General features: G+C 45.6%; 1 protein-coding gene across 1 annotated transcript in view; it reads right to left on the reverse strand.

The window, feature by feature from the left end:
• Positions 1–6,298: 6,298 nt before the first annotated feature.
• Positions 6,299–13,030, reverse strand: part of ccdc166 (coiled-coil domain containing 166) — a 51,373-nt gene continuing 44,641 nt past the window's right edge. Inside the window, exons 8-9 of the mRNA XM_069923477.1 lie at positions 12,831–13,007; positions 6,299–6,773 (exon numbers count right to left, since the gene is read on the reverse strand). Coding sequence (XP_069779578.1) covers positions 6,417–6,773; positions 12,831–13,007 — 534 coding nt within the window. The 3' untranslated portion in view covers positions 6,299–6,416. The remainder of the gene's footprint in view (positions 6,774–12,830; positions 13,008–13,030) is intronic.

The following is a 13,030-nucleotide window of genomic DNA, read 5'->3' on the forward strand; positions in this document are numbered from 1 at the left end:
TACAGTTCTGGTCGCCTAATTATAGGAAGGATATAAACAGAGTGGAGAGAGTGTAGAGAAGGTTTACCAGAATGTTACCTGGGTTTAAGCATCTAGAGTATAGGGAGAGATTGGACAGATTAGGTCTTTATTCTTTGGAGCGTAGAAGGTTGAGAGGGGATTTGATAGAAGTATTTAAGATTATGAAAGGGATAGACAGAGTGGATGTGGATAGACTATTTCCGTTAAGAGGAGGAAAGATTAAAACAAGAGGACATGAGTTAAGAATTAAAGGGCAGAGGTTTAGAGGTAACATGAAGGGGAACTTCTTTACTCAGAGAGTGGTAGACGTGTGGAATGATCTTCCAGGAGAAATAGTGGCGGCGGAGTCAATTGTATTATTTAAGAAAAGGTTGGACAGGTATATGGATGAGAAGAAGATGGAGGGTTATGGGCGTTGTGCAGGGAGGTGGGACTAGAGAGGGGTGTTTGGTTCGGTGCGGACTAGAAGGGCCTAATGGCCTGTTTCCGTGCTGTAAATTGTTATGTTATGTTATGTTAAGATGGGAGATTTAGTGAACAGCCAGGAAGGCTTTCAAAACTTGCAGAGGGATTTGGACCAGCTGTAAAAATAGGCTTCAAAATGGCAGATGGAATTCAATGCAGACAAGTGAGAGGTGTTTTTTTTTAAGGTCAAACCAAGATAGGTCATACACAGTAAATGGTAGGGCACTGAGGAGTGCGGCAAAACAGAGGGATCTGGGAATACAGATACATAATTCCATGAAATTGGCGTCACAGTGTGATAGTACATATCTATCACACTGTTTGGCCTGGAAGTCAGCCTGAAGAAAACTGAGGTCCTCCATCAGCCAGCTCCCCACCATGACTACCAGCCCCCCCACATCTCCTTTGGGCACACAAAACTCAAAACGGTCAACCAGTTTACCTATCTCGGCTGCACCATTTCATCAGATGCAAGGATCGACCATGAGATAGACAACAGACTCACCAAGGCAAATAGCGCCTTTGGAAGACTACACAAAAGAGTCTGGAAAAACAACCAACTGAAAAACCTCGCAAAGATAAGCGTATACAGAGCCGTTGTCATACCCACACTCCTGTTCGGCTCCGAATCATGCGTCCTCTACCGGCACCACCTACGGCTCCTAGAACGCTTCCACCAGCGTTGTCTCCGCTCCATCCTCAACATCCATTGGAGCGCTTTCATCCCTAACGTCGAAGTACTCGAGATGGCAGAGGTCGACAGCATCGAGTCCACGCTGCTGAAGATCCAGCTGCGCTGGATGGGTCACGTCTCCAGAATGGAGGACCATCGCCTTCCCAAGATCGTGTTATATGGCGAGCTCTCCACTGGCCACCGTGACAGAGGTGCACTAAAGAAAAGGTACAAGGACTGCCTAAAGAAATCTCTTGGTGCCTGCCACATTGACCACCGCCAGTGGGCTGATAACGCCTCAAACCGTGCATCTTGGCGCCTCACAGTTCGGCGGGCAGCAACCTCCTTTGAAGAAGACCGCAGAGCCCACCTCACTGACAAAAGGCAAAGGAGGAAAAACCCAACACCCAACCCCAACCAACCAATTTTCCCCTGCAACCGCTGCAACCGTGTCTGCCTGTCCCGCATCGGACTTGTCAGCCACAAACGAGCCTGCAGCTGACGTGGACTTTTACCCCCCTCCATAAATCTTCGTCCGCGAAGCCAAGCCAAAGAAAAGAAAGATCACCAATGTACATAGTGTATATAGTTACTGTATCTAGACTGTGCTTACAGCGATTGGCTGAGAGCTAAGCCACACCTATTACCTGGGCCTTAAAGGGTTGTGTCCCTAGCCAGGTCGGATCATTCTGGACTGGTCGGCCACCTGTGAAGAGCTCCGGTCTTTTGCTAATAAAAGCCTTGGTTTGGATCAACAAGTCTTTGGTTCTTTCGACGAGCTCTACACACAGGAAGATAGGGTGGTAAAGAAAGCTTTTGGCATATTGGCCTTCATAAATCAAAGTATTGAGTACAGGAGTTGGGATGTTATAGGAAAGTTTTATAAGACATTGATGAGGACACATTTGTAGGATTGTGTGTAGATGTGGTCACTGAACTGCAGGAAAGCTACAAGATTGGAAGTATTCAGAGAAAATTCACTAGGATGTTGTTGGGACTTGAAGTGAGTTACCGGAAACATTTAAGGAAGTAAAACAGAAGACTGCAGACAATGTGGTTGAAGTACAAACACAATGCTGGAGAAACTCGTCCGGTCAAACAAGGTACTTTATAGAGCAAAGATAAGATATATCACCAACGTTTCGGGCTTGAGCTGTTTTTTGACCCTTTATGAAGTATCTGTTTGACCCGCTGAGTTTCTCCAGCATCGTGTTTTCAGGGAAAGGTTAAACAGGTTAAGACTTCATTTTCTGGAGTGTTAAAGATAGATATATCGAAAATTTTGAAAGGTTCCATTTGTCCTTATCCCTCTAACACTTTCTTACCCGCACACCTGCCCTTTAAACATTACAACTGTCCCCTTTCTAACACTTCTTCTGGCACCCACCACCCTCTGGAAAAACGACCCCTCTGGTCCCTTATAAATCTTCTCCTCTCATCTTAAATCTATGCCCTCTTGTATTAGATTCCCCTGCCCTGGTAAAAAGGCAGATTATTTATCTCATCTGTACTCTTCATGATTTTAAAATCTATCAGGTCTCCTTCAGCTCTTACGACCATGTCAAGGAGTGAAGTCTCAGTCTCTCCAGCCTCTGGAGGTAAACAAGAACATCTGCAGATACTGGGGCCTTGTGCAATACACAGAAGTGCTGGAGAAACTCAGCAGGTCCTGCAGCAGCCCTCCTGATGCAGGGCTCAGGCCCGAAATGTTGACTGCCCTTTATTTACTTCCTATGGATGCTGTGTGACCTGCTGAGTTTCTCCAGCATTTTTATGTACTGCATTATCTGCCAGTCTCAGCAACATTCTTCTGAATCTTTTCTGCACTCTTTCCAGCTGATGTGTGAGGGTATGACTACAAGGAAGCATTTGTCTTCCAGAACTTGAACAAACTCACTTTGACCACTTCATTGGAGCTCAGGGTACTTCAGTGGTTCTCAACCTTTTTCTTCCCACTCACACACCACTTTAAGTAATCCCTATGCCATCGAAGCTCTGTGATTAGTAAGGGATTGAAAGAAAAAGTTTGAAAACCACTGTTTTAATTGTCCCTCATTGACTTGTTATGTGCACGGTTTCAGAACTCCAAAGGAAATGGGCCAATCACAATTTTTCTCAAGCAAAATATTTCAGTAACAATTGGGTCTAGAGGAGTGATTTTCAACCTTCCCTTCCCACTCACATCCCACCTTAAACAATCCCTTACTAATCACAGAGCACCGATGGCATAAGGATTACTTAAAGTGGGATGTGAGGGGAAAGATAAAGGTTGAGAACCACTGGGGTACCTGCATGCTCAAAATTCCACTGTCTCACATCACACCCACATGGATACTCAGGATGGTGTCAGTAAATGGGATCCTAATCTACCTCCAGTTGAACTTCTCTTGTGGTTATCATATATCATATATCTTCCCACGGGCAGGAACAATGCTGAACGACGAAAGGAACTGCTTATACAATTCCTTCCATGATTCAACTATTTATTTAACAGTAATATTTATTCTTTGGCTTGGCTTCGCAGACGAAGATTTATGGAGGGGGTAAAAGTCCACGTCAGCTGCAGACTCGATTGTGGCTGACAAGTCCGATGCGGGACAGGCAGACACTGTTGCAGCGGTTGCAGGGGAAAATTGGTGGGTTGGGGTTGGGCGTTGGGTTTTTCCTCCTTTGCCTTTTGTCAGTGAGGTGGGCTCTGCGGTCTTCTTCAAAGGAGGTTGCTGCCCGCCGAACTGTGAGGCACCAAGATGCATGGTTTGAGGCGATATTAGCCCACTGGCAGTGGTCAATGTGGCAGGCACCAAGAGATTTCTTTAGGCAGTCCTTGTACCTCTTCTTTGGTGCACCTCTGTCACGGTGGCCAGTGGAGAGCTCGCCATATAACTGTCCTGTTTTGCGGAAACTGCCAAAATGTTTGGCCTGGAAGTCAGCCTGAAGAAAACGGAGGTCCTCCATCAGCCAGCTCCCCACCATGACTACCAGCCCCCCCACATCTCCATCGGGCACACAAAACTCAAAATGGTCAACCAGTTTACCTATCTCGGATGCACCATTTCATCAGATGCAAGGATCGACAACGAGATAGACAACAGACTCGCCAAGGCAAATAGCGCCTTTGGAAGACTACACAAAAGAGTCTGGAAAAACAACCAACTGAAAAACCTCACAAAGATTAGCGTATACAGAGCCGTTGTCATACTCACACTCCTGTTCGGCTCCGAATCATGGGTCCTCTACCGGCATCACCTACGGCTCCTAGAACGCTTCCACCAGCGTTGTCTCTGCTCCATCCTCAAAATTCATTGGAGCGACTTCATCCCTAACATCGAAGTACTCGATATGGCAGAGGCCGACAGCATCGAGTCCACGCTGCTGAAGATCCAGCTGCGCTGGGTGGGTCACGTCTCCAGAATGGAGGACCATTGCCTTCCCAAGATATATTTGTATATACGTATTGTGCATATGTATCGTTTGTATGTCTGTATGTATCTTTGAAGTATTGCACCGAGGGCCGGATGATAAATAAACTTGAACTTGAAAATAATATCTTACACACTGGGGACATGCAAACGTGTCAACACAAGACTGATGACATGAACAGGCACCAGCAAAAGCAGGTGTGACTTACCTCTGTAGAACCAATTAGTCAGGATTAGTCACGAAAGCAGGAGGCTTTCCAGTCCAGGATTCATTCACTAGTCATTAAAACGTCTAATAAAGCACTTGGAGAATACATACAACCACAAATACTACTTCAGACAACAGGCATGGACAAAGAAGGCTTAGAAAGAAGGAAGCAATGAAACATCATGTTGATGTTACCCTCTGAAATGGGTTGCAGCGCTGTCAATGCTTTGTCACTCTGTCGGAACAGGAATACTCTGTAGGAAGAGGAATTTGTATAAATAAAAGGCATCTATCATTTGACGATTTGACCTCCATCTTGGCTTGAGCACCAACTACTTCCACCTCAAAGATCACAGCCATATCTGCATTATATCGCAGCAATTTCAACTCTCTACCTAAACTGTATCAAGTATCTAGCTTTTGACCTCATTGAAGCCAGGTTTTTCAAATCTCATGTGCAACCTACCAGCTCTGTTGCATGCAATTTTGCAGCCTCCATACCCTTCCTCCTCCCTCAACCTCCAGTAGTTCCACACTCTCAATAGATATGTCTGGCAGCCACAATTATCCCTCCAGGCCACATGCTCTACCCTCTCTGCCATGTGTTGCTATACCCTCACTTGATCCCTGCCTACCTCCTTCACATGCCATAGACCCGAATACTTCATTCTCTGCTCAATTGACCTTCAAGAGCCTAAGGGAGTTCCCACTTTCTTTCAGCTCCCAGCAGTGGAACGTTGTGCAGCACGTGCTTTGTCCACTGAGATGCGGCATAAATTTAGACCCACAGAACAGTAACAGGCCCTTTCAGTCCCTGAGCCCGTGCCGCCCAATTTGAATTCCATCCCCGGTATGTTTCGAACAGTGGGAGCCCCCGGGGAAAACCCACGCAGACATAGAGAGAATGTACAAACTCTTTACAGACAGCGCGGGATTCGAGCTACATTCCGAATTCTGCTCTTGCTCTCACTACAGGCATAATCTGAACGGCCCTTTCTGAATTCACAACTCACTGCCCAACAATTTGAGAAACAGAATAAAATTTGTTCTCACAGAATTTATGTGATAAAAGAGTAAATGACTTTTTTTTTTAACTCGCATTTCTTAACGTATGTGCAGATTTGTTTTGTGGAAGATCTTGATGCGGACTGCTTTCTGGCAACTCAACTCCCATCCCCTCCAGTAACTTGGGGACTGCCTGTACAAGCTTTGGACTGCATCATCTGACCCACAAGATGACTCCACCACTAATCCCTCTGCCTCCTGCTGTGCCACGACCGTTAGCCTTCTCCATATCCTTCTCCTGTCTGACACTGGCCTCCACTGTGGAGCTGAGTAAAAGAGGTGACTGGAGAGATCATTGGGTCAATCGTGCACTGGGGTTGGGGATAGTATTCTACTTGAAGATATTACTCGGACCCAAGGTGCAGTAGTTTAATATGCATGAAGAGAGAAAAATGGATACATATGGGAAAGCATCAAAAACAGAGGACTTGCATGACACGGAAAGTATTGCAGTTTCTGTAAACTATTTTATTTTCTGAGAGGAAGTGACTAGAGTAGGTGACTTCTGCTTCTGTGAATCATTTCCTGGTACTGTCTCCAAATCAGCCTCTTCCATGTACTCCAGTTACCTGCTGTCTGCCTCCGCCTTCCTTTCATTATCCACTTCCTTGTCCGATGGCTTCTCTGGCTTTGGCTCCTCCTTGGTCTCCCCAACCAGTGGCTGTTCCTGAACCTTTAGCTCCCCCTTGGACAATGGCACCTCCTCGATCTGCGACCAGCTGAGCTGTTTCCTGGACCGCAGTGTCCTCAGCTTGCTGCAATACTCTCTCTCCTGGAGGAACCGGCTTTGCTGTTCCTTCAGCTCCAGTTGCTGCTCACGGAGGACCCGGGATCGGTGTATCAGACACAGTAGCTCTTCCCGGAGCTCCTGGTTCTCAGTTTTGATTGACTCAAGGTGCTGGATCAGGCAACAGACTGCCTCCTGCAGGGAAACAGTCCAACTCCTTTTAATAATCTGAAGAGCTTTCAAGAACATAGAACGGTACAACACAGGAGCAGGACCTCTATTCTATAGGTCTGCGCCAAACAAGATCCTGAATTAAACTAAAACTTAGCTGCTAGCACATGATACGTATCCCTCCACTTCCTGCATGTGTCCGTCTACAAATTCTCTTAAACACTACAGTTTATTGTCATACACATAGGACAATATACATGTGCACTAAAATTCTTGCTGCAGCCAGATACATGTAAAAAATACTCCAGTAGTATACATAATGACCAAAGTATGGAAAGAAGTAATAAATATAGAAGGTAGATAATATTCACTCTTACAGTTCAGTAAGTGAAATAGTGTAATAATGCGAACAGATCCCTTTGCAATGCCAGAGCAAGTTTATGGTTATGGTAGTTTGGGGAGGTTCGAGAACCTGAAGGTTGTTGGGGAAATTTTATAAATATATAAAACGGAAGAGGGTGGCCAGAGTTAACATAGGACTCTTGGAGGATGAGAAATGAAAACTGGTAGCAAAAAATGAGGAAATGGCATTAAACAAATATTTTGTGTCAGTCTTCACGGTGGAAGACACGTCCAGCATGCCCAAGTGTGGAGTTAAGGATGCGAATGTTGGGGAGGGCCTTGATAAAATAGTTGTTACAAAGGAAGTAGTGATGGAAAAACTAATGGGACTAAAGCCAGACAAATCACCTGGTCCTGATGATAGGCATCCAAGGGTTCTGAAGGAAATGGCAGAAGTTAGAGTTGATGCATTGGTGGTCATAGACCAAAATTCCTTGGATTCTGGGCAGGTCCCGGCAGACTGGAAGACAGCAAATGTCACGCCACTTTTTAAGAAGGGATGTAGGCAGAAGACTGGAAATTATCGGCCAATTAGCTTGACGTCTGTAGTTGGAAAAATGCTTGAAGCCGTTATTAAAGATGAAATAGTGAAACTTTTGGAACATAAGGGTTCAATCAGGCAGACGCAGCATGGTTTTAGAAAGGGAAGATCTTGTTTGACAAACTTGTTAGGATTCTTTGAGGATATAATGGGTGCGATGGATAGAGGGGAACAGGTTGATGTTGTCTATTTGGATTTCCAGAAAGCGTTTGATAAGGTGCCGCACAAGAGACTTCTCAGTAAGTTATATGAAAGTGGAGTCCGGGGAAGTCTATTGGCCTGGATTGAAAATTGGTTGTCTGACAGGAGGCAGAGAGTCAGGATAAATGGGAGTTTTTCAGGTTGGCAGAGAGTGGTAAGTGGGGTGCCGCAGGGGTCGGTGTTAGGCCCACAACTGTTCATCATTTACATTGATGACTTGGAGGAGGGGACAAAATGTGGTGTAGCCAAGTTTGCGGATGACACCAAATTGAGTGGAAGAGCAAATTGTAATGAAGATGTGGAGAGTCTGCAGAGGGAGAGAGTTAAGCTAGATGAGTGGGCAAAGGTCTGGCAGATGGAGTACAATGTTAGTAAGTGTGAGGTGATCCACTTTGGCAAGAAAAATAAAAGAGCTGAATATTATTGAAAGGGTGAAAAACTACAGCATGCTGTTATGCAGAGGGATTTGGGAGGGCTTGTGCATGAATCACAAAAAGTTAGGTTGCAGGTGCAGCAGGTTATTAAGAAGGCAAATGGAATGTTGGCCTTCATCGCTCGAGGAATTGAATTCAGGAGTAGGGAGGTCATGTTGCAACTGTATAAGGTACTGGTGAGACCGCACCTGGAGTACTGTGTCCAGTTCTGGTCTCCATATTTGAGGAAGGATATACTGGCTTTGGAGATGGTCCAGAGGAGGTTTACTAGGTTGATCCCTGGGATGATGGGGTTGACTTATGATGAAAGATTAAATCGTCTAGGATTGTATTCGCTCGAGTTCAGAAGAATGAGAGGAGATCTTATAGGAACATATAGGATTATGAAGGGTAGGGATAGGATAGATGGAGGAAGGTTTTTTGAGCTGGCCGGGGAAACTAAAATGAGAGGACACAGTTTCAAGATTCGGGGGAGTAGATTTAGGACAGAGATGAGGAAAAATAGATTTTCCCAGAGAGTAGTGAATGTTTGGAATTCTCTAACCAGGGAAGTGGTTGAGGCTGCCTCATTAAACATATTTAAAATTCGGTTAGGTAAATTTTTACATGATAGAGGAATTAGGGGATATGGGGAGAAGGCAGGTAGGTGGAGTTAGGTCATAAATTAGATCAGCCATGATCGTATTGAATGGCGGAGCAGGCTTGAAATGGCCATTTTTGGCCTCCTCCTGTTCCTACTTCCTATGTTCCTAAACGACTCTTCCCAAAGAGGTTATGACCAGGGTGATGGGGTTCCTTTATGATGTTGGCTGCTGTCTTGAGGCAGAGCCTCACATGGACATTTTCGATGGATGCGAGATCAGAGATTGCGATGGATCTTGCTGTGTTTGCTACTTTCTGCAGCCCTGTGAATTACCAGACATCAATTACTGTGATGGAACCAGTCCATATCCTTTCCACAGTGCACCTGTAGAAGTTTGACAAGGCACATCTCCTCAGACTTGCTAAAAAGTAGAGGAGGTAGTGGCCTTCTGCACAGTTGCCTTAGTGTTCTGTCTCCAGGAGAGGACCTCTGATACATGGACTCTCAGAAACATGAAGGAACCGACCTTCCTCACCTCCGTCGCATCAATGTGGACAGGTCTGCAGTCCCTTAGCCTCCCCTTCCTAAAATCCACAATTAGCACCTTCGTCTTGAAGATGTTGAGAACAAGATTGTTATTCTGGCATCACCCAACCAGGCCTTCAATCCTGTCTCTCTGAGGTGTTGTCTCAGCACAGCAGCCAACATCATAAAGGAACCTCATCTCCATGGTCACAACCTCTTTAGGAAGAAGACCAGCAGCTCTAGGTTCAAAGAGAGTTAATTTTCCCAACTGTCAGGTTCTTGAATCTCCCTGTACGACTGTAACCTCTTCCCATTATTTGGCCAACAGCAGTGGTGTGATCACCAAATTGATTGATTGATTTGGAGCTGAGCCTGGCTATGCTATAATGAATGTATAGAGAAATAGAGCAGGGCACAGCCTCGAGGTCTATAGCAATGGACATATTCAGCAGGCATGAGAGTGGGGGCACAGCAGGGAGCAGGGAAGGTGCAATAAACTGCGTTCGCTGTAATGCAAAAAGCCCCACAGATAAGTCAGTTGACCCAAAGACAAGAGATCGGCTCGTGGGATTGTGACATTGTGGAAACATTATTGGCGGATGGACGGATCAATGTGGCAATGATTCCGTGCTTCTGGTGTGTCAGAGGTGGAGGCAAGAGGGAAGGAGGAGTTGTGATATTGATTAGGGAGAACATCACAGCAGTACTTCATACAGTCATTCTCCACCTGTTTTTGGCTATGCCCCCCCCCGCCCCAGGACTCTGCTCAAAGGTTTTGGGCTCCCTTCCCTGTGAAGCAGACAAGTTTTGATTTCTTCCATAATTCTTTACCAACTACATAAAAAAACATTAAAAATATTTATGCTACGTGAGGTGAGAAGAAAATGTTTTTTACTTAAGCATGCTGTGGGACCCGTTGTGAATGACTGATTTAGGATATTCCTGGCAGGTTGCCCAATTAGGATAAATAACAAAAATAACAAATGAATGGGACTGTACTCCAGCCTCCCCAATTAGAGGATCAAATGTGTAGGGAAATTCAAAGTCGTTCAGGAATAATAAGGTTGTAATTGTACCAGATTTTAACCTCCTTAGTATTGACTCGTGCCTTAGGGATGAGATTGGGCAGAATGTAAGTGTGTCCAGTAAAGTTCCCTTACTGATGGAAGAGGAAGCAACTAACTAGAACAACTTGGTGCGTTTCTGGGCATGAGAGGTTGATCCAAAAGTCTAGGTGGGTACTCCCACGCTGCACTGCTGGAGATGACATTTCTCAAATAGAAATAGAACCCTTCCTGTGGATGTGAGGCTATTAAAGATTTACAGATTGCAGCTCAGGTCAATAACCTTTCACCTGAATTTCAATCCGTTTACAAAACACTAATTTGGGGACACTCGGAGCATTGTATGCAGTTCTGGTGGCCACACCATGGGAAGGGTGACACGGTTAGCATAGCAGTTCACGCAATGCCGTTACAGCACCCAGTGACCGGGTTTCAAATCCAGCGCTGTCTGTAAGGAGTTTGCATGTTCTCTCCGTGTCAGCATGGAGTTTCCTATGGTGCTCCAGCTTCCTCCCACCCTTCAAAAACGTACAGGGGACAAGGGTTGTAGGTCAATTGGGAGTACTCTGGCAGCCTGGGCTCGTGGGCCGGAAGGACCTGTTGCTGTATGTCTATATTTAAAAAGTAAATGATGGGATTATGCTGGGGAGAGTGCAGAAAAGATTCATCAGGATGTTTCCTGGATTGGGAGGACTTTGGTTATAGGGAGGGACTAGGTAGATTGGGATTGTTTGCCCTGGAATGGGGGAGGCTGAGGGCTGACCTGACAGAAGTCAACATAGAAAGTTTTTCCCCCGGAAACAAGATCAAAGACAAGAGGGCAAAGGTAAAACAGAAGGGGATCAAAGGAATAAGTTATTTTGATAGAGAGTGATTGATGTCTGGAATGGACTACCAGAAGAAGAGGTGGATTTAGATCAGTGGTTCGCAACCTTTTTCCTTCCACTCACATCCCACTTTAAGTAATCCTTGTGCCATCGGTGCTCTGTGATCAGGAAGGGATTGGTTAAGGTGGGATGTGGATGGGAAGAAAAAGTTTGAAAACCACTGTTTTAATCGTCCTTCATTGACTTGTTATGTGCACAGTTTCAGAACTCCAAAGGAAATGGGCTAATGACAATTTTTCTCAAACAAAATATTTCAGAAACAATAGGGTCTAGAGCAGTGATTCTCAACCTTCCTTTCCCACTCACATCCCACCTTAAGCAATCCCTTACTAATCACAGAGCATCGATGGCATAGGAATTGTTTAAAGTGGTATGTGAGGGGAAAGAAAATGTTTGAGAACCACTGATTTAGATATAATCACTACTTTGAAGAGGAATTTAATTTTAAATGTAGACATAGAGCATGGTTACAAGGCCGTTCAGCACACAAGCCTGTGCCACCCAATTACACCAATTAACCTACAACCCCGGTACGTTTTGAACGGTGGCAAGAAACTGGAGCACCCGGAGGAAACTCACGCAGACATGGGGAGAACGGACAAATTCCTTACAGACAGCGTGGGATTCGAACACCAGCCCCAATGACTGGCACTGTAACAGAATTGTGCCAACTGCTAGGCCAACTGTAATAATAGTGGTTAATAATACATTTAAATAAGATACAAATATATACATATATACGGGCAAATATGTTTGTGTGGATGACAAAAAGGAAGTAATGGAGGTGATGGGCTGGAGGCCATTTCCGTGCTGTGACTCCTTATCTAAGTACACAACATCTAATCAACCACGGCTTCTGGATGGAGATTTCCAGCTCTTTGCATAAGACCAAGGCATCCTCAATGGCCTGTGGCTGTCTGGCTTAACTCAACCACTTTTCCTAGCACCTCTGGGCCAAGGGGCAAGGAGAAGAGAACAGCAGCCAGAGAGTGGCACTCCTCTTTGCCACTCGACAGTGCGGGGGGGGGGGGGGGGATGATTTCCACGTGGAGACCCACCCATGTGGCCCTCATCGTCCTACAACACTGACTGAGGCTGGGACTTGAACTGCCATCACTTGGAATGGGGGATAAAACCTGGGTGTGGGGAGATGAATGGGCAGTACAGTTACAGCACCAGCGATCGGGACCGGGTTTCCAATCTGGTGCTGTCTGTTAGGAGTTTATATGTTCTCCCCGTGTCTGCGTCTGTTTTATCCCCCTCTTCAAAACCTACATGGTTGTAGGTTAATTGTGAAATTGGGTGGCATGGGCTTGTGGGCCAAAAGGGCCTGTTCCTGTGCTGTCTGCCTAAATTTAAAATTTGAATTGAAAACATTTATGACAACAGTTTAAGGCCTGAGTGCTTCTCTGGAGTGTGAAGTGCTGAGCCCTGGGTTCCTCACCTTGTTGGCTTCTTTCTCCAGCTGCTTCACCATCGTCTTGGCATTTTGCTTGTACTCAGTCTTTTCTTTGTTGAACTTGGCCTTGATGTTGTGTAGGTTCTGTGAGTGCAAGGCCCGTGCGTCCATCGCCTGCTCATTCAGCTCTTGGATCCTGGCGAGCTGAGTCTCACGCAGTTCCTGGTGCAGGGGACATGGGGAGA

This window comes from Narcine bancroftii, chromosome 3 (genome assembly GCF_036971445.1).
Source record: "Narcine bancroftii isolate sNarBan1 chromosome 3, sNarBan1.hap1, whole genome shotgun sequence".
In the NCBI taxonomy this organism is placed as follows: domain Eukaryota; kingdom Metazoa; phylum Chordata; class Chondrichthyes; order Torpediniformes; family Narcinidae; genus Narcine; species Narcine bancroftii.